The sequence below is a fragment of the Lissotriton vulgaris genome, chromosome 5, assembly GCF_964263255.1.
Source record: "Lissotriton vulgaris chromosome 5, aLisVul1.2, whole genome shotgun sequence".
NCBI classification, from domain to species: Eukaryota; Metazoa; Chordata; class Amphibia; order Caudata; family Salamandridae; genus Lissotriton; species Lissotriton vulgaris.
In genome coordinates, this window is record NC_141693.1 from 1,773,570,673 (window position 1) to 1,773,593,657 (window position 22,985).

The window sequence follows — 22,985 nt, forward strand, 5'->3', positions numbered from 1 at the left end:
TCATGTATCCCTCTTTCCTATTTGTACAACTCTCTTGCCTCTTTCTACACCTCTCTTCCCTATTTCGGCATTGTTCATGCCTCTTTCAGCACCTCTGTTGCTTCTTTCTGCACTCCTCTTCCTTCTTTCTGCACCCCTTGTGCGTCCCTTTGCACCTCTTTTGCTTCTTTTTGCACTTCTCTTAGTTCTTTCTGCACTGCTCTTGCCTGTTTCTGTATCCCTCTAGCCTCTTTGAGCACCTCTTTTGCTTCTTTCTGCACTTCTATTGCCTCTTTCTCCACTTCTCTTGCTTCTTTCTGCGCCTCACTTGCCTCTTTTAGCACCTTTGTTGCTTTTTTCTGCAGATCTCTTGCCTCTTTCCGTACCTCACTTGCGTCTTTCAGTACCTCTGTTGCTTTTTTCTGCAGACCTCTTGCCCCTTTCTGTATCCCTCTTATCTCTTTCTGCACTTCTCTTGCCTCTTTCTGTAGCCCTGTTCCCTGTTCTTTCTGAACTGCTCTTGCTTTTTTCTGTACCTCACTTGCCTGTTTCATCACTTCTCTTGCTTCTTTCTGCACTTCGCATCCTTCTTTCTGGCCTCTTTCTGTACCTCCCTTGCCTCTTTATGCACCTCTCCTTCCTTTTTCTGCACCCCTCTTGCCTCTTTTTGCACCTCTGTTGGTTCTTTATGTAGTGCTCCTGCTTCTTTCTGTACCTCACTTGCCTCTTTCCGCACTTCTCTTGCTTGTTTCTACACCTCTGTTGCTTCTTTCAGCAATTCTCTTGCCTCTTTCTGTACTCCTCTTCCTTCTTTATGTATCCCTCCTTCCTCTTTCTATACCTCCTTGCCTCTTTGTGACCCCTCCTACCCTTTTTTGCACTCCTCTTGCCTCTTTTTTCCACCTATGTTGATTCTCTCTGCGCTGATCTTACTTCTTTCTACACCTCATTTATCTCTTTCTGCACCCATGTTCCCTGTTTCTGCACTTTCTCTGCCTGTTTATGCACCTCTTTGCCTCTTTATGCACCTCTGAATTAGAAGAAGTTTTAATCCCCCTGTCCTATTGTGTACTGGGGCCTTACAGGGAGGTCATGGCAATCACAGTGGTACCCCAACCCATAATGTACCCTCGTGTATGTAGGTGTTTTCACTGTATTATAAGTGTCTTTCAGCATAGCACATGCTCTGGGCCTGGTTAGTCAGTCAGTTACCACCAGTACCAGTCAGTAAAACGTTGGGGGCACATGATGAATTTTGCTACAGGCCTTTTTGTGCACCTCTATTGGTTCTTTCTGCATGTCTCTTGCTTCTTTTTGCACTTTTCTCTGTCTTTCTGGACTTCTGTTGCCTCTTTTTGCATTTCTCTTTCTTCTTTCTGTTCCGTTCTTCTTCTTTGTTCACATGTCCTACCTCTGTAGGCATAGTTAGAAATGATCATTTAAAAAAACCTTAGAAATTCACTGAAAAACCATAGGTTTCAGGAATGTTATAGTTAGAAATTATCATTTACAAAACCTTTGAAATTCACTGAAGAAGCCATAGGTTTCAGGGACCTTATAGTTAGTTGGGCATTTCACTCATACAGAATCAGAGAAATTCAGCTGTTATAGTTAGTTGGGCTAACTATAACTTGCGCCCCGCAATGCACTGCTGATGACGTCACATATTACATCATTCATGTCATGGTCAGTGACATCACTGATGACATCACTGATGATATCTCAAATGACACCACTGATGACATCACTGAAACATCATCCACGTGATAATCTGATGCACCTCCTCACACCCTCATATAACCTTTGATGCACCCACTCGAAAACACAGAATACCATTTTGGAAACCATAGACACACCAATATCAGTTACTACATACATACTCACTGATTCCTAGGTCTACACACATGTCCACTCGTTCACCCATACAGTCAGTCATACATGCAGTCACTTATAAATAAAGCACTATCATTTGCACTCATACACTTATACAGACACTCACACATTACCACTCATCCATAAAGTTACTCACACACCTTGTCAATCATGCAAAGAATCATTCACACGCCCCTTTATTCATCTACACAGTTATATAAATACTACCTCACTTATTCATACAGATACTAACACATACTTACTCTCTTTTACAATCACTGATACAAACACACACTCATCCATACAGCCACTCTCACAATCTCTCACTCTCACATTTAGTGATCTGTATACTCCAACACTCACATATACTGCCTTTCACATGTGTGGTTACTCACACATGTACCACTGAGACATCCATTCACTCACCAACACACCCATACACACACTCAGCCACCCATACAACCCTTCACAGATGCACTCTTGAACCCTTACACCCAGTAAATTACCCATTCACAGATCTATGCAGAGTCACACCCCCTCACCCACCTACACAGACAATCAGGCACCCATAAAGATACTCAGATAACCAATCAATAACCCATATAGACACTTATTTGGCTACTCACCAACTGATACAAACATTTACACAGTTTACTCACTAACCCATGCATTCAGTAAGGCACATTAAGCACTCACTTATACAGTCAATTTCAATTTCAATAAGCTTTATTTGGGTCATTAAAAATAACCATAAAAGCAAATACAAATACATCGTCGCGTAAATTTTTTTCCAGGCAGCATTTGATTACAAAATAAATACATCAGTTAAAATGGGGTACAATTAAAACATTATGCTTTTCCTTGCTTCAACAGATTTAAGGAGGAACGTTGCTGTCAAAACATACATCCAATTCTTCATTGGGACAATTAACCTCATAGTAGCATCAATTGTAAAAGTGCGATATTTTAAAAATATTGGTTTAAGAAAAGCTACTCGGAGATCCCTGAACAATTCACAAAGTAGGAGGAAATGCAAAGTACTTTGTTTGGTGTGACCATCACACGGACATGGGGAGGCTGGATATTCTTTCATCCGTGGAAAAGCTACCAGATGGTGCGCAAGCTCAAATCTCAGCCTAGTGAGGGCATATCTATGGGACGCTCTAGTTACCAGGCTCAGATAAGTTTGAAAAACTACTGCATCTGAGTACCGAGAATAAAATTGACAGATAGTTAGATGTTCAATGGTACTATTGTTCCTCCTGTTTCTATAGGATAAGAACAAGTTCTTCATTTCTAATTTCGTCAATTCTAGTATTGCAGCAGGGTCATCCTTGATATTTAATTTAAAAATATCATTAAAACACTGTACAGTATATTTTAGCCAGGGGATCTTAAACAGTTATCCAACCGGAGACAGTCTTCTATAATTAATCTATTAAATGCTGTCTCCTCCTTACACCATATTAATCTCCTGGTCAATAGAGGCCTACGCGCTATTTTATCTGATAGGTAGCGGATGACAACTTCCCTGTGAATAAGTTCTGTTGATGCCGTAGTTGGTAAGCTAAGTAGATTTTTTAGAAACTTATTTTCCACTATTTGTAGTTGATTATTGCAGCCGTGACCCCAAACCCCCGCACCATATAATGCAATGGGTGTGCTTCTTGATAAATAGATGTGTAACATGTCCTTAATTCATTGGTCACCCAATTTTGCTGCAAATCTAAACACACCATGTGAGCTTTTGGACATTTTAGCTTGTACATTTAACTTTTCTTGTGTCCATTTGCCATTCACAGCAAAAGTTATCCCAAGATAACAGAATTTATCAACCAACTCAATCTTATGTCCTTCTATAAAAAAAGGGTTTACATGTTTTCCTGTTTTGACCACATACCATAGCATAGGTTTTGCTCTTATTGATCACCATTTTCCTCACAGTCATGAAATCAACAAATACATCGAGGAGACGCTGGAGCCCAAGTGGGGTTCTTGATAAAAGCATTGCGTCATCCGCGTATAGCAGCACTGGGACATCTATTCCATTCACCTGGGGTGCATCCGATTTAACCTGTTTTAGAATTGAGTCAACCCCATTTATAAAAAGTGTAAATAATAATGGGGCCAAGACACATCCCTGCCGGATGCCACATCTTACCCTAAATTTGGGAGTACATTCTCCTCCCTGGCCAAACCGAACAGATGTAAAAAGTCTTTCATAAAGCCTGGCCAGGAAGAAAATTATAGGCTCTGGATCTCCAAGTCCTAGTAGGGTTGGCCATAAAATGGAATGGTCCACTAAATCGAAAGCGCTACTGAGGTCTGCAAAGCACAGATAAAGTGACCCTTGCTTAGCGCGAGTATATTTTCCTATAATTAAATCTAAATTAATTCATTGTTGAAGGGTACCCCTCCCTTTTCTAAAACCATATGGTGATTCAACTAAAATCCGGTTATCCTCTTCCAATTCTTCTAATCTTACCAGTAAAATCCTACTCATTATCTTCATGGAGGAATCTAATAGTGAAATCGGTCGATAGTTTTTCGGATCCGATTTCGCCCCTTTTTTATAAAATTTGGATTATTGCTGATTCTCCCCAAGTAGCGGGTGGACCTTCCATGTCAGCTCTATTAAATACAATATTCAAGAATGGGCCCCACAGTGCTGGTAATGTTTTATATGCATCGACAGGGACCCCGTCCAGGGCCCGGGGCCTTACCACCCTTGCTACTCTTGATACCTTGTACCACTTCCTCGATGGTTATATTTAGGGGAATAATTGGCCATGTATCTAATTCAGTAGGATTACTGGGAGTATCCGTTTTAAAGATACTTGAACAGTGGGCAACCCATGTCTCACTATTCAGATTAGATGAAAGTTCTGGCATAGCTTCATTTTTTAAGAAAGGGAAGTTCTCTGTAGCCCTGAGTAATTGGCAATCGGATGTGTCCGTGGCCTGGTGAAACTTTTCCCAGGCCTCCTGTTGCAATTCTCTCTTCCTCAGTTTGAGGACATCTTTATATTCTATCCTTAACTTCTTCACCAGCAACGTGTCCCTGGGCTTACATGCAAGTGCCTGTTTTAACCGGGTGAGCGAATGTGTGCAGGCATGATTGAACTAGCCCTTATTCGCTTTAAATTCCTTATTTGAGGCAATGGTGAGAATGGAGTTAATATTATGATTAATACTACAAAAACTAATTAAAATCAGTGGGGGAGAGTTACTATCATCCAGGTTCTCCATTATCTCTGGGTAACTACCTCTAATTATATTACCCATCGTTCTTTACGAGTTCACTCCTTTCCATTAGATTCTTACCCCGTTCGGCCTAATGGGTACAATGTGATCAACAATAACCGGGATTTTATCCGTCGTGGTTTCCCAGATACCTACTTTGATTATAATACAATTATGGTCGCTAAGCATATGTTCCTCTATCCAGGGGGTAGAGCATTTAGGGGTAATGTTGGCCGACATCAATACGTGATCGATAATAGTATTGGCATTCCTTCCCATAAAGGTGGGTACAATATTACCCATTCCATCCCTTGCACATGATATAATTTCTAGGTCATAATTTGCCATAAAGGTATTAAGCAATTCACCATATGTATTGTGGGGGAAATGATTTCCATCAACTCCTAAATCATTTCTAACCCCACATACCCTGGTATTAGAAAATGGGCAGGTGGCGCTGTTAAAATCTCCGACCCAAATTATATCGGGCATGGCCAGCTCGCCCGTATAAAGCTTAGCAATTGCATTTTCTAGCTCCAGGGCCACCTTAAACCGGGAATTATCAAACACATTGTTATAAAAATTAATTAAAAGGACGTCTCGAACATTCTTTTGGTGCAGCCATAGAATCTGAGAGTGACAGCCAATATTAATATGCCTTTTTACTGTCATACTCAAATTAATTGATATCAAAGTAAGAAGTCCCCCCTTAGCTCTTCCTGCCCCTGACCTTAGGGCCAGCAGTGCATATGGAACAAACCCCTCAAAACTAACTGTTCCTGTACTCCATGTCTCCTGTAGACAGATGATATCATATGAGTTAAGATAGTCCGGCAATATTCCAGGTGGCTATTGAAACTCCTTTATCTTGGTGTACTCCTCCAATACCTGCACCTGTGACAGCAGGGTCGACACTGTTCAGTGTTTGGTCATGTCCATTCAGATGTACATCTTGGGTATACACCTTGCCAATAACACTGGCCAATTCCAAAGTCCCCAATTCCACATGGTGATTCCTTTCCGGATTCCCCCAAACTCCCCTATCTAAAAAAAAATACAAATGGACACATTTTGCCTTCATCACAGTAAAAGAAATGATTTACTGGTTTTAATACACAACACAGAGATAAGCACTTACAAATCACTATACACTTGTTTATGTATAAACTACACTAACCACAATGCACCTTTCACTAAAAACAGGAAGTAACTGTTTCTTGTAGAAATAAAAGAGAACCTTGTCTGTTTGTAATTATCCCGTGATCAAGGTCAAAGTTGTTGACCGAAACGCGTAGGGCACGGCATGGCAAGAAAAAAAAAAAAGAAAAGAAAATTGCCTAATTCTTCCTGAAAGAAACGAGAGAGTGCGTCCTTCTTTGTGTCAAACTGACATGTCAATGTATATATATATATATATATATATATATATATATATATATATATATATATATATATATATATATATATATATATATATATATATATATATATATATATATATATATATATATATAGCCTTCCATCCACTGGAAAAAAACAAAGGTTATAGGGATATTATAGTTAGGCTGTCATTTCACTCATACAAAACCAGAGAAATCCTGCAGTTATAGTTAGCTGAGCTGAATTTCTCTGATTGTATATGAGTGAAATGTCAGCCTAACTATAACATCCCTGTAGCCTTTGGTTTCCCCAGTGAATTTCTAAGATTTTTTTAAATTCTATTTCCTAACTATAACACCCCTGTAACCTTTGGTTTTTTCAGTGAATTTCTAAGGTTTTTTTAAAAGCTAATTCCTAATTATAACATGCCTGTTATCAGAAAGTACATTAATAACTGGTTTTATTTTAAACAATTTTTTGAGTCGGCACAATATTGTCGCATTTACTGTGGAGAATCTGTGATCAGTAAATGCATTTCACATACTGTAGAATACACATAAAGATATTTTACAAAAAAAGTTTAAGTCTAAGTATTTAGTAAGATATTGCTTTAACTTTACTTTCTGTGATCAATTTACGAGAAAAGCATCTTTACAAAAAAAATATATATTTGCGACTACCGATGTCGTTGTGGTGACGTCGGTAGTCACGAAGATCGTGTGGGTTGCACAAAGTGTAAAACCTATATATATTCCAATCAGTAGCTCCTGATCTATTGTAGCTCTCCAGCTACACTGGAGTAGCTCACCCGTGTGCAGCCCAGCTTATTAAATTAGCAATCATTTGCGTGCTAGACACCCTAGGGTATTAGTTGCGCATTAAAAATCCCATAAATAAAATAAATTAATATACATATAGGAAAATTGAAATTACACAACACTAATAATATCAGTAGCTCTCAATGAGGTACATTGAACATGATTAGCTCTCAGTACAGAAAAGGTTGGAGAACAAATAATAAAGCTTTATTAGTGTACTTTTTATACTCATTTTAGTTGTGGGTTTCCAGAAAAATCGTCTACAAAGACTATTTTCTGTTTTCGCTGTGACGCCGGGCATCGAGATGATGTTGTAACTGTGATCACCGTGAATATATCACAAAATGACAAAACAAATACAGGCATTCAATAGCCACCATTCAAAACTTACAAAAGAAAAATGGATTATAACCAACACTCTAAACACATAACTATCTAAATGACTTCATAATAGCATCTACAACACCCTCAATATCTCTACAACACAGTGCATAACTTTTTCAGTGTAAGCTATGACTGCATGCATCTCTGCATCACTAAGTGTATCATTCAATGTAAAAGTGTTTGACAGGATTTGTTAGAGGATAAATCAGTCTAGCAATACTTCTGTAATGAAATGCAGGGATGCCTCAGTACATCCATGAGTGGGTGCATCGGTGTCACAATGGGTGAATTGTACATTTGTAAGCGTATGACTATAGGACTGGACATGTGAGTGGATACATGAGTGTCTATGTGGGTGTCTGAATGAGTGTGTGAGTGGGTGTATGATTGGTTCAGTAGATCTGTGAGTGGGTGTATGAATGTCTCAGTGGGTCTGTGAGAACATATGTGAATGTGAGAGTGGGTCTGTAAGTGGGTGCATGAGTCTCTCAGTAAGTCTTTACATGGGTGCATAGCTACCTGAATGGGTATGTGAGTAAGAGCATCAGTATCTGAGTGGGTGTGTGACTGGATGTATATGTGAGTGGATATGCGAATGGGTGTATAATTGTCTGAGTGCGTTTGTGAGTGCATACATGAGTTACTGACAATGGCCAGCTAGTGTGGAAAAAAGAATATATTTTTTCATTTATATTTTTCCAATATTCGCGATGACATCAGTAGAAGCGACGTCCCCACCATGGTACATGGGGAGCCGCGCAGGCGGTCACGGTGTCATCGTGAATATCGCGTGTGATGAAGAAAAATCTATTTTGGACTCGTAATTAGTGTCACTAACACACCCATTTCTCAAACATGGGATCAGTGTATCTCCAACCTGACCCCTTATGTTAGCTTCTGCACAAACTTTCAGCCCCAGGAACCATTCCTGAAAGATAAAATGGAGGCTGCAACTTTCTATTCAGGTTGCGTCCAGCCAATCAGAGCATTCCCGTTGGCGCGTGCTTTCGGCATTCATCGCGAAATCATCATGAAATATCCACTGCCAGAAATAATATTAATTTTAGGCTCAAATTTCTCAAAAATTATTGGACGGACGGTTCGGGCTGTAGGTTCGATAGCCTGTTCCTATGGGAATTAACATTACAAATGCACCATTCCCCCCTCCCCCCTATTTGTCAGTCCTCACTGCACGGATCACCCACAAACTTTCCATGACACACAGAACCTACTTTGACACTTTTTTGTAAAATTTTATGAAGATTGGTCAAACAACGCCAAAAGATATAGGCAAATCAAAAGATGCTTTTTCTATAGAAACTAGGTACTAACTATGACTACCTTCGGGCGACCCCCAGTAGGAAAAAAAAATATATATATATATCCATAATCCATAATCCTGTGATCCTGTGAGTGATCCCTCAGCGTGGAGGTAGATATCCTTTATTTGCAGATTTACATGTACAAGTGCAAGTGCATGAAAATTACAAGCGAGTGCCCAGCCTGACACGTTTAGACTGCCAAACTTGATCACAACTTTTGATCCGTTTGAACTAGAAACAACTTTTCTGTTGAAATGTGAAGATTACGCAGCAAATGGTGAATTGTGTGGCAAAACCCATAATTATGTTCAAAATGATGCTGCCCCAGTAATGCATAATTTCAGTAGCCCCGATTATGGACTTTGGTAAAATATCGCGTTTATTGAGGGTTGTGTGGACTTCGCCTTTGATGGAGTGAGAATTCGCACATAAAGCGACTTGCTCTTCTCATGAACCTCGTTAACTTGTAATAGTACTAAAACACTCCTGTTCGTCATTAATATTACACTTTTCAGCACACGCGGGTGCCTTAGAAGATGCTTGCATATGTGTTTACTAACTGTAACACCGCTTGCATATTACAGAATGGCCGCTTCGCAGAAATTCAGTCTGCGCATGCGTCGGTCACACTCATGTGATGTGACGCACTCGCAGATTTGGAGGGAGAAGTTCGCTCATGCGCATTGTAAGCTGACATGGCCGCTTGTTTTAACCATGCGACCTGCTTGCACAAGCTGCTTTGCATTTCTATATATTTCTCGCATAATCTCTAAACGCTGTAGTTATTATGAAGTAAGAGGGTACAGAGTAGATTATTATGGTGTACAGTGAATTCTATTTTTCTGTGTTATTAATTTGTTTTCGCTTACTTTTCATGTACCACGCGTCCATGGGCCTGGGTAAGGGAACAAACTCCATATTGAAACCCGTTCCGACCCTGTCACGTGATGAGGGAAAACCCACACTGCGCAGAAGCAGAACAAAGCCAGCTGGCTTCTGAAGCAAGATGCACCTGGGAACCTACCTAGGTCCTGGGAGAAGATGCTGCTATCTACCTAAATTTTGTTACATTGTTTCTGTCTACTGTATGCAACCATTGTTTTTCCATACTCCTATGCCTGGGAACACGAATGTAGGGGGCGGGTATGAAAAATTAAATATTCATTGTGGGAACGTAGAATTTAGGAGGTAATAGTGACCTAATCACCTCTCCTGACCAATCATAAGTTGGGACCCTTTCACTTGCAACATTTGTCGGTGGTCTGGGAACCCAAGAAGGGTATAACTAGCCTAGTTAGTTAGGGAAAATTGTCCGACTTGTCTGAATAGCTGACCTGTCACCGACCCCACGACTCTATAGGTGATTGATACAGAGAGCTGCGGAGCGCTCTGTCCGAATTTTCCACAAACTCCAAGGGGTGGAAATAGTCTTAAGTGCTGGCGAAACACTTTGCTGGGGGATTCGAGAACCCAATCGGGGTTATTGGCGGATTCTGTGCAGTGAGGGGGTAACGCAGGCGTTGCGTCCGGAGCTGTTGGGGTTGGTCGTGCCCTTTGATGAGCCCAGTCCTGACCCAAACCTGAGGGGTATCCTGTCCTGAATTTCCGTGAGCTGCTACCTGCTCACCTACTGGCATCCTAAATCCTTGAGGGTCCTTGTCCTCGTCCTTTCCCGAAGCTGACCCATGGCCAGTGTTAGTCCTTATTCCCGTCTTAGGTAAATATACTTGTGGGTGTCCGTCTTCTATCCTATTCCTTCCTACTCTTAATAAAGCCTCTATGCCCATGATTTTCTCTCTGATCTCTCCACTGATGCAATCGCAAATTGTTTGTTAGCGTGTTCCATTTTTCCTTTCCTTTAGGATATATTTCGAAACTGTTTTTGCTTAAATCAAAGTGTGGTGAATAGTAATAAATGTATAAGGACTAAGCTAGATAGAATAAGATTAGGGTTTGAATCACATATAGGCTATAGAAATTCACTGACTAATGTGTTTGAACTTGCCGTCCCTAGTTTAAGCCTAAACTGAATAGCATTTTCCCTGTTACCCTTACCCTTTAGAAAACTCCATTGCCCTAAATGGTGTTATCCCTTATTCACAGTTATATCATTTTCTTGGTTCTGCTTATTGATGTTTTTATCAGCATTTGACTCAAAATCTTGTCACTTTAAGTTTTACATTTCTATATAAAGTTTTTAAACCGCCTCAGGTGTCTGTGGTCATTCCAGAAAGGTATAACTAATGTTATATGAATAAACAAAGTATTATTTAGAAGAATTATCTCCCGTTCTCAAGCTCCTGATCCATCAGGAAGAATAAGTGCCTGTGGTAAGTCAGGTGCTATGGTAATAGTGTTACAGGAAACACACATAGAATACTGATAGTGGCTTGTATAATCACCCGACTTATGAAATTGTATTTCGTAATCACGTCATGGGTCCAAGTGCGTGAAAATCTGGTAAACTCTGAGCCGGGTGACCTGCGCGCTCTATCAGTATTTTCTGGTAGCAGAGCTATGGTTAGGACTAGTTAGGATAGGTAGATAAGAGAGTTACTGTTGAACCGTGAAAATTAAAATGTGCTGCTGATTTTTCCTATATATGCTGCTATAAAAAGGATTGTTATTCTATTCGAATGTCATTAAAAAGTTTATTATATTGCGTAAAATATTAAGTATATTACTAACCACTTGTGAGTAATTGTTATGTGTTGTGGGGATCTCCGGGGAACAGAAATAGCAGGTGGTGAGCAGAATCCACTTGGCTGTAAGGTCACTGGCCAAGGGAAAGGTTAGTGCATGGTTAGGTAGAACTGGAAGCGCTAATCAGGTTTTCCTTCTTTAAATTTTATTTGAAGTATAAATGTGAGCTACCAAAACCGGGGTGAAACTCTCGTTGTGATATCACCTAGTAAGGGTCACAGACGCCAGGAGTAATAGGTTCTTGGAGCTTGATTGGCAGCAAGGGAGGACATTGGTGAAAATTGACTTAGTATATATCCCGAAAAGAAGTGGATTAGTCAAAAGAGTAGCAGGTTCTCTATTTGCTTGTGTGGAAAGGATAGGCGGAAGGGATCTATCCGTAGTGAATGAAAAGTAGACAGAAGTGGTTTACTTGCAGTAAAAGAAAAATTCTCTTCCTTTCTAAGACCCTTAGGCACGGTGGCAATCGTTATATGTTGTTAGCTAAAATCTGCACTCGCACTTTACGAAAAATTCTAAGTTTCCGTTACCTTGTAAAGGAGGGAGTCGGTCGCAAGGCTGCACTGACGTCACTCCGTGCCGCGCTGGTATTGGTTGAGCCCGCGGGTGTGTAGCGAAGCCAAAGTTGTAAAGGAGGGGTGAGCGCCGCAGAGTGAGACCGCGTTTCACGAAGGGGCCGCGCACCCATTGGTCAACAGATTTTGAACTCTCAGTACTGATTGGTTGTTGGGAGTTGGAAGACGCACTAGCATTGGAAGCACAAAAGTAAACAAAATTTTCCGAACTGAGCTTGTAGGCTGTTACGAGAGGTGTATGTGGTACCCTGAATTTTTGCCTGAACCCAGGAATCTAGGTTGTCATAAGGAATTGATGAGCAGAGGTAGACCTCACAATATGTACGGTGTTAAGAGAAAAATGTCTTTGGCCGAAAAGATAAAGAATTATTTCAAAAAAGACAAGCCCGTTAGAACTAGAGAGGGAGTAATCATTCCCCCTCCTAATACTCCCGCCTCATTTATGATGTTTGATAAAGGGTACCATACTTGTGTGTGGTTAGAAAATTGGGTAAAGTATACTGAAGGTGATGGGGTCCTAGCTTTTCCCCTCGAAGGTACTTTTAATGGTAGGATCTTGTTTAATTTGAGAACCCGAATGAATGAATTACACCCCCGACCCAGATTGACGCAGTATGAAGCTTTAGAGGAATGGAAAATTGAAGCTCTAGAACGAGACAGGCCCCGAATGGACAAGGGAGTGAGCAAATGGTATCCTAAATTACATCGGGAGACAAAGGAGCAGAAGATGAAGCAGTGGAGACAGAATATGATGGTTGAGGGACTGTTTCCGATGTTTGGGGTAACTGAACAAGCAGGTGGGAAAAAGACAGAGAAAAGTCGACCTTTAATGGCCATGGGGGACTCGGAGGATGAATATCTGGAGGATTTATTAATGACAAAATCCACCTCCTTGGGCTGAAGCTTCAGAAACACTAAGTTCGAAAAATCCTTTTCTCCACCATGCCAGGAGTAGGAGGGCAAGCGAGACAGACATAGCTGGTATTTGTAGTAAACCCAGGAATAGTGATGAGTTTTGCAGACCTAGTACAGCAGTCCCAAATTACCGACCTTTTGGTGAGGATAGACCAGGGTCAGCCATCCCCACTGCCCCGAATATATACCCTCCTTTGGTGCCTCAAATACTGCATGATAATTCATCAGAAAGAGTTTTGCAAGAAAGGGAAAGAGATGTCCTGATTAAGCAAAGAAATGAACTGATTCAGACCATAGCCCAGATACATCCCAGTCCTGATGCCCTGACGATCCCTGTAACTATCGGTCCTGCTATACCCCTTTATGGGGATAGGCAGGCTAGTCCTAAAACTCCCGTCCTTACTCCGATGCCAGCTCCCCCCAGAAAGGAGCCACTTATTGTAGACGACCAGGCAAGCGAATGTGAGTCTGTAATCTCCCTAATGGATCTGCCCATAAGAGAGCCAGGTACCAGTGGATCCCGGTCAGGGAGTCAAACCAGGGCCAAGGAAGTCCTAATCGAAACTACGTCTGGAATTCGGAGTGCCACAGTGGTAACTCCAGAAGAACTAGATAGATGGACTAAAGAAATGGATCGAGAAACTTCCCCGCCTAAACCTTTGGATATTTACAGATTAAGAATAGAAATAGAGGAGTTAATGGCTGGGAATGTGGGATTAGACAGATTAAACTAATGAAAAACTAATGGACGCTGCTGCCGACATGGGGATTGATGTAAGTCGATCCAACCTCCTGCAGAAACCGTATAGGGCAGAATTTTCAGACAAAGATTTAGAAAACATGAATGTGTCAGGAAAGAGAACTCAGATAAAGGAATTATTAAACGTACTGCAGAAATGGGGAGATCTGGACAAGTGGAAAACCCGGTGGGCAAAGAAAAAGGAAGAGAGTAGGGCAAAACCAAAAACTTCTTAATTCGTGATAAAGGAAGTAGGACAAGCAGAAAAACTGTATCCAATGAGGGAAGTGCCAGGTGGAAAATATGTACATGTTCCGTGGTCCCGGCAGGACATTGTGTCGTTTACAAACGACTTCCTAAAATTAAGGGAGAAGCCAGTGGAGTGGTACCGACAGGTGGAGCGGTTTGTGAAAGTTCAGAAGTGTCTCCTAAAAGACTTGGATGGGTTCTTTGACATTGTAGTTCCGGTAGATTTATGGACTGATTGCAAAATAGACGTTGATTGGCCAAGTGAAGAATTAAAAAAGGACCCCCAAACTGGAGCTCCTAACCCAGAGGTAATGAGAAAATATGACCAAGTCATTCAATTTCTGAAAAGAAAGGTGCCAGCAAAGGAAACTGATTGGACCCGAATAGATAGAACTACTCAGGACCACAATGAAACGGTCCATTCATATTATGAGAGGCTTTTGCAGGTATTCAAGACCTACAGTGGCATCGATAATATTGAAATGAAAGACATGACTCATTTTAATTATCGATTTGTGCTAGGGCTGAAACCAGAAATATCCCAGTGGATCAGAGATAATAAAATCTGTTGGCAGGGAAAGCCCTTAGATGATGTCCTCAAGTACGCTAAGTACTGTGAAGATGAAATGGAGAACAAAAAGAAGGCCCTGAAGGAGAAAGTAATGTGGGCACAGGTAAAATTGGCTGAGCAACAAGAGAAACAGTTAAGTAAATTGAATAGCAATGCTCGAAACAATGGCTCGGGAGGGGGAGGGAAACCTCGAGTTAAAATGAGCAAAGAAGAGGCTAAGAAGAAATTTCCCTGTCACGGGTGCGGGCAGATAGGGCACTGGAGAGACGAGTGTCCACATTTACAAGCTGGTAATGCCCCCGTAAATGGTTTAAAGCCACAGGTGCAGAAAGAGGGGCCACGAAAGAACCCGCAACAGGTAAATCCACCTCCATTGCCTAGAGCTCCTAGACCTAATTATAAGAATCAGGTTCAACAGAATGAGAGGGTTGAAGTGTGGGAAGGACAGAATGAGAGAAATCAGGCAACCTCACAGTTTCTGTTAAACGATACATTTCTCTGCGATGAACCATACTGATGGGGCCTGAGGGGGGAGGAAGGGGAGTGCGTGCTTGGCGCATCCCTACCGGTAGACCAGTCAGGACCATACATTGAAGGAAAGGTCGAAGGAAATGATGTCACCTTTCTGTTGGACACTGGTGCTACCCGTTCGACTGTGAGAACAGCGGACGTTCCTAACCTACCCCTCTCGGGAGAAGCAATCCAAGTAGTGGGAGTATCGAATCAAATAATTAGCACTCCTGTAACTGAACCCATGGAAATTTCTATAGGAAATTTCAAGGAAATGCACAGATTTGTGGTCTGCGATTCCAGCCCAGTAAATTTACTGGGACGTGATTTGTTGTGCAAAATGAACTGTACCATTTTTTGCACACCAAAAGGTGTTGAAATTCAAACCCCAGATGAAGATGGCCTGTACAAACTGATGTTGTTAAGGCCTGATACAGCAGTCAAAACTCTAACCATTCACGATTTACCTGAAGAACTCCAGCAAAGGGTGACACCAGAGGTATGGGATTTCACCGGGAGAGATGTAGGATTGATGGCAAATGTGGACCCTGTCAGAATAGCCATTAAACCCAATGCAACATACCCAAAAACTAGACAATATAAGATGAGTGCAGAAGTGAAAGCGGGAGTCGCACTTGAAGTAAACAGATTATTGGAAGCAAACATAATTCAGGAAGTGTTGAGCAGTCCTTGTAATTCACCCATAATTGGCATTAAAAAGCCTAGTGGAAAGTACAGGGTAGTGCAGGACTTGCGAAAGGTAAACCAGATTGTTGTACCATGTTGTCCCATTGTGCCAAACCCTGCTGTAATCCTGTATCAGATTCCCTGGAATGCAGAGTGGTTCACAGTCATAGATCTGTGTCACGCATTCTTTTCCATCCCAAAAAGATGTCTTGAATCTTTAGTGCTCCCAAAGAAGTCTGTCCTGGTTCAGTACATAGACGACCTTTTAGTGGCGTCTAAAAGTCAAAGCGACTGTGTTACTGATACCATTGCCCTGCTGAATCACTTGGGCAGAGGAGGACATAAAGTATCACCTGACAAATTACAGTTTTGTAAGAATTCAGTAAAGTATCTAGGACACCAAATAGAGAAAGGAATCAGAAGAGTTACTTCAGAAAGAATTAGAATAATTCGAGATATGGAATTGCCCAGAACCCAGAAAGAAGTCAGAATGTTCCTAGGAGTTGTGGGGTACTGCAGACAGTGGATTGTGGGATTTGCTGTTCTAGCCAAACCTCTGATAAAAATGACAAAGAAAGGGGCAGACGATCCAGTTACTTGGGATGATGAAAGCATGACAGCTTGGATAAAGTTGCGAAACTGTCTGTGCTCTGCTCCTGCACTAGGAATGCCTGATTACTCTAAGAATTTTGAGCTATTCTGTGACACACGAGACAATTGTGCACTTTCAGTCCTAACCCAAGAGCAGGGACTGACTAGACGTCCTGTGGCCTACTTTTCAGCCACTCTGGACCCAGTGGCTGCTGGGCTTCCCGGGTGTCTGAAGGTAGTGGCTGCCACATGCACGAGTCTGGAACAGAGTGAAAACATTGTCATGGGACATCCTGTAACGGTTTATGTTCCACATTCAGTTGTGATTCTGTTGACCCGAACCAAAACCCAGTATCTCACTCCTAGTTGGCTGACTAAGTATGAGAGAATTCTTATTGGTGCAGAAAATGTAATAATTTCCAGATGCAACATTTTAAACCCGGCAACACTGTTGCCCCTTTCCCAAAATGCAGAAGTGGAAGGTGAAATTGAACATAATTCTATTGACCTAACTGAGTTTAGTACAAAACCTCGTCCTGATATAAAAGAAACGGCCCTCTCCATGGAGGACCTAGTGATGTTTGTGGATGGCTCCTGCTTGAGACATGAGGACGGTGGATTAAGTGCTGCCTATGCTGTAGTCACTCTGGAAACCACCTTAGAGGCATCATATTTGAGTGAAGTCAAATCTGCCCAAGTGGCCGAGCTCATAGCATTGGCCCGAGCTTGCAAACAAGGGAAAAACAAACGAGTAACCGTATATACTGACAGTCAATATGGTTATGGGGTTGTTCATGATTTCGGCCAGCTATGGTTACAAAGAGAATTCATGACTTCCTCAGGTACCCTCATCAGAAATGGAAAGGTGGTGCAAACCCTATTGGAAGCAATCCAATTGCCCAAAGAATTGGCAGTAGTGAAATGCGCTGCTCACAAATCTGGAAATGATGAAGTGACAGCCGGAAACAGATTTGCTGACCAAATTGCCCAATACTGTGCCCGATATAAAATGTCCCTGAAAATCCAATTATGGGGGGGCGGAAACAGCTGCCAACTTATGGTGTTTGAGAATGTATCTACCTGGAGGGAACTGAGAGAGTTGAAGCAGGCAGCAGATGACGATGAAAAGCTCAGATGGAAGACTGAGGAATGTCAGCTCAGAGAAAGGGATGGTATCATGGTTGATAAGACCGGTGTGCCTGTGTTGCCAGACAGTATGGCTGACCCAATGGTTCGGATGATTCATGGAGATACCCATATTGGAAGGGATGCAATGTGCCGCGTGTTTGACAAGGTATTCTACAATTCAAAATTCAGAAATATCGCGGATATGCTCTGTCAGAGGTGCCTGGTGTGTCAACAGTTCAATGCAGGAAAGAGGACTGTAGTGGAGCAAAGCACAATTGGAAAGGCAGAAGGCCCCTTTGTCAGATTGCAGGCAGATTTTATACAGTTGCCCATGTGTAGAGGATACAGATATGTCTTGGTAATAGTTTGCCTATTCTCAAGGTGGGTGGAAGCTTACCCAGCCAAGAAAAACGATGCCATTACAGTGGCTAAATTGTTACTCAGAGAGCTAATACCTAGATTCGGTTTCCCAGAGACAATTGAAACAGACAGGGGTGGGCATTTTGCCAGCGCAATCCTAAAAGAGCTCTATACAGCTTTCAAGATTGAGCCTAGACTGCACTGTGCATATCGTCCAGAAGCTTCTGGAATAGTGGAACAAGTGAATGGCACTATAAAGTCAAGATTGGCAAAAATGTGTGATACCACAAAATTGAACTGGATAGAAGCTTTGCCTCTTGTCCTGATGGGATTGAGGAGCATCCCAAACCGAAAGACAGGCCTGAGCCCCCATGAAGTACTAATGGGAAGAGTGATGCGACAGGCATGGGTACCTGGACACAAACTGCTGAGTATTTCTGATGATTTGGTGCTAGAATACTGCAGGCAGCTGGGTGACTAAGTGTGTTCTATCTCTCACCAGATTGGAGAGACTGCTGATGAATGGCCTACCACTCCAGCCCATAAACTCAGACCTGGAGATTGGGTGGTGTTGAAGAAACACACCCGGAAGAGTTGCCTTGGACCAAAGTGGGGGAAAAGGAGGCAAGTGATCCTTGTAACTACCACTGCTGTAAAGTGTGCCGGAGTACCGAAGTGGATTCATGCCAGCCATACCAAGAAGGTAACAAAGGAAGAGGCGGCTGAGGCTGAAGGTGGTGCAGCTGAGGAGACTCCAGACGAGAGTCCAGATCTAGCTGGCGTAATACAACCGAGCACCAGCCAAGACGAGTGGTTTCCAGCCGACGACCTGATTCTTGACCCAATAAGAACCAGAAAATATTCCTACCTAGATAGAGAGTGGGATAGTGAGGGTGAGACAGGACTAGAAGGAGAAGGTCAGGTTAACGAGAATCACATCAGACCTGATCAGGAATAGGCCAAGTAGGGACAGATCAAGTCATGGACACTCCTCCAGAGACTCCTGAAACTGGAAAGGGACAGATAGTAATTAAAGCTGAAGTTCATGCGGAGGAAAATCAAGGGGTCGAAGTGCATGAACAGGAACAGATAGAAATAGACGAACGTGTTCAGGAACCAGAGTCTAAACTAGTTGAAAACAAAGATCAAATACAGAACCTACCTGAACAAGGCCAGCTTAGAAGCCAGGCAGAAGAAACAGATGAAAGACCTGGACCTAGTCAGATAGGAAAGGAAAAAGACAGTGTCAATGCAGTAGTGCCACAGCGAAGTGAAAACAAGAGGGTTCACGAGGAAGGCCAAGTATCCTCGACCACTAAAAGGCTCAAGAAAAAGGAGAGACCAAAATATATAAAGAGACTGAAACTAAGACTGAAAACTGTAGAAGAGAAATTAGAAGACAGAAAAAGAGCTGCTAGTGAGAGACAAAGAGACGGAGCTCAGCAAAATAGACGCAGTACCAGAGCGAAAAAGCTGAACAAAAACTATCGGAGTCCTGAATGGACCTTTTTGTTGTTGGAAGAGATCGACGACCCTGAAGAAAGTGACAGAAGTGATCATGATTCGAGTGTGGATCAGAGCTCTGAGGTAGAAGACCCACCCTGAAAAGGTGTTTCTGTGTGAGCCCCCTTGAAAAGGAAAACAAAGAGGGGTTGAAAGACCACCTAGAGACAAAATGTCTGATTCAAGTGTAAATGGGAGACCGAGAGGGAATTGTTGCAAAACTTGCTGTAAGATATGCTTATGCAGTGTAGCGATAGTTATAGTAATATGGATAAGACTAACAGTCTTTATACCTTTTATGATAAGGCAGACCCTGGAGCAGAGGTCAGACCCGGGACCAGGGTTCAATTCCCGACGCGGCAGGGTGTTGAGCTCAAATGTCCACGGACTCGATAATTCTCGCTTCGGTGCCTGACCTAATCATGGGTTCACACTCTGCAACTCTGGGCATTAAGCTTGCTTAATCTCCACAACGGCCCCCCCGCGGCGGGATGCCGGGCTTTCACCTTGGGGATGCCCTGTAGGGGCTATCTCACAGGGAAAAACCAGGACGGGTTCCCAAGGCAAGCGCGGAGATACCCCTTCGGGGGTCGATTCTGGCGCTATATAAGAAATATAATAATAATAATAATAATAATGATAAGTAAAGATCCTAACCTGTACCCTACTAAACCGATGAACCCAGATCCAGAAGTTGTACATACTGAAGAAACACCACGAAGTGTAGAAAGACGTGACAACTCAGTTAGCCTGAGACAAACACGACCTGACTTAGAAGCACCAGATGAGGAAGGACTACATTTTCACCACATGAGAAATCGATCACATCTAAATGTCTTTGCAAATCTTTTAGTGCACTACGTAGAAGCTATGGAAATAGAAGATTGTTATGTCTGCATGAAGCTACCTACTTCTGTAGCTGAAGGCGTGACCTATCACCACTTACCTCTGACCTATGGAATTTCCTGTAGTATATTAGCAAGCTTATTTTATAGAAGCACTCTACAGTACTATTATTCAAACACTGACGTGATTTTTTCTGAACTGCCTATTCGGGGACACCTGAACCTTGTGCATGTCAGAAGCGAAGTGACTCGTTACATGGGAGAATACTTCCTGACTATAGGTGACATAGATTTAAATGAAGCTCGCCGAGAAAATTTGACTTGTTCATTACATGAGCAAGAGAAAATGTTCTTGAAAATGGCAGAAAAGGGGGCGTGGCCGAGCGCGAAGCGAGATGGCCGCTTAGTTTGCGAGCTCCGCTCGCCGCGGCATTAATCCTTTCACCATCCTGCTTTCCCCCGCTTACACAAGCTCGGGGTCGACCTGCTGCGGCGTCGGAAGACTTGAGGATTGGTTTGCTGCAACTCCCGAGTCTAGAGGTGCCCGGCAACCCTCCTTCCTGATCCTTTCCGCCCGGACCGAGACTGAGCCCGTCCGCAGTCCGAGGGGCCGGAGATTGCTGCCGGTGGCTGAGTTCACTAGAGGGCGAGGCTCTACAGGCCGGGACACCCATCGCTCGGAATCGCGGGAGGCGGCATTTGACCTGCTCAGGCGGCTGTGACTGACTAGCGCTGCCGAGGAACGGCCGCGTTTGGCGATTTAGCACCATCGGCCAATAAGACTTTTCCTTTGTCCTGGGGCTGCTTGTTTGGATCGGCTGGACGGGCGGAGGGGCGCCATTTTGGACCGGGTGCAACGCTACACGAACTTGTGGACTTGGGGCAGACCCGTGTCTCTTTTGCGAATCCCAGTGCTATGGAGATCGGCAACCTGGTATGCTGCTGGCGGAACTACCCGTGGTGATGTGACCTCATGCAGCTCAGCGCGACCATTGCATGCTCTCCCTATCAGTCGCCCACGGACGGAGTGACATGTTTGCGGCCATTGCGGAACGGCAGATCGCTAGTGTTCGCTTTGTGTGGTGACTACCCGTTTGTTACTTCCACAATTAATTTATTGACCGGGTGCGGCTGTGTGAGCTGCTGGCGCCAGATGGGGCAGACACTATACTGAGTGCAAGTGAGTCTGTGCCGGACGAGCGCTATGGAGCCCATGATTCGGGATCTTGTTGTTGCTTTGGGCTCCCTCCGCCTTGCCTCGGTAAGGGAGGTCAGGAAACTCGGGCGTAAACTGGACGCCATTTTTGCCTCACCGACTGATGAGGACTTGGACGGTCCGAGGGAGAGTGCTGCCGCTAGTGATTCCCCACTGGATGTACCTGTCGTATACCTACAGATGGGTCCGCGGGGGGCCCTGCCTAGTGTTGGGGACGAGTTACAGCTGATTGACTGTGTGCATGAGACATTGGGGCCTGACGATGGCAAGCAGTCGGATCGCCATCTTTACGCTGCTCCTTTGCCCACCCACTTCAAGCAGCTTGTACTGTGTCGTGACTTGGGAGATTAGCCCGGCACCTTCCTGCAGCGCCTCCGCGTTTGGACTTGCTGTCTTCTTGGCCCCCTGCTGATGGAGTTTCCCAAGAAGTTGGCTCTGATTGGTTTGCCTGCCTATTCTGACTGTTTGGGGTTGTACTGTGCTGCTGAATATCAGGGACCGCGTATTGATGGCTGGGTCAAGGTGGGCCAGGGGTGAACTTTTCTTTCTTGGTTTGCAGGATGGATACCCGGGTTGCAATTGAGCTGAGGACGTTTTTTGATCTGTGCTATGCCGCCTTTACTGTTTGGTGATTTGTGGGTCTTTTGTGCTCGAGCCTGAGCTACAAGGTGTGGGTGGGGGGGTGGGTGGGGATTTGGTATCCATGACTTTCCCCCCGTTTCTTCCCTTTCATTGGGATTTTTAGGGTGACGGGCACGTTAGTTGGGGGTGGGCCGTAGCCTCTTCAACGTGCAGGGTGGGGGGTTGGTGAGCTGGGGAACTTGGGTTTATCTATTCTTTGTTCTATGGCCTTATCTTACCTACGTCTTTCTTGCTACATTTCGGGGTTCGTTTTTAGGGCGACAGGCACGCTGCTAGGGGGGGGGAGGGTAGGCCGTAGCCTCTGCAGGGGTGCAGGGTGGGGGATTGGGGGTTGGGGTTCTTGTTTTGTTTTCCTTAGTTACTATGGGCCTTTTCTCTTCCTTTCTCTCTTTTGTGTTTTCTTTCTGTGCCTTTCTTTCTCTTTCCTCTGGATCGATATGCTGGGTTAGTGGGATGCCCTCGCTATTTTCCGCTTCTTGCGGTCCTGTGGGAGGTATCAGGGTTGTCTTCTGTGCCGGGCTGGGCGATGGCTGGTGTATTGCTTGCATGGTTTCTGCCTACCTAACGATAGCCTTTGCACTGATATTTTGAAAACGTTCGCTGTTTCACTGCTCTGTTGTATGCATTGCCCACCCGGTACTTCCTGCTAGACTGTGCGGCTTTTGATCCTTCATATTCTATACATTTAAAAATTAACCTTCATTCCTCCTGGTACTCAGTGGACGCTCTGGTTATGGTGTAACTCGCTATACT

The 22,985-nt window shown here is 43.4% G+C and overlaps 1 protein-coding gene across 1 annotated transcript in view; it reads right to left on the bottom strand.

Moving 5' to 3' along the window:
* Positions 1-2,630: 2,630 nt before the first annotated feature.
* The window catches only part of LOC147717140 (amine oxidase [copper-containing] 3-like), a 65,764-nt gene continuing 45,409 nt past the window's right edge, over positions 2,631-22,985 (bottom strand). The window contains exon 2 of the mRNA XM_086924083.1: positions 2,631-6,138. Within this exon, the coding sequence (XP_086780209.1) occupies positions 5,915-6,138 (224 nt within the window). The 3' untranslated portion in view covers positions 2,631-5,914. The remainder of the gene's footprint in view (positions 6,139-22,985) is intronic.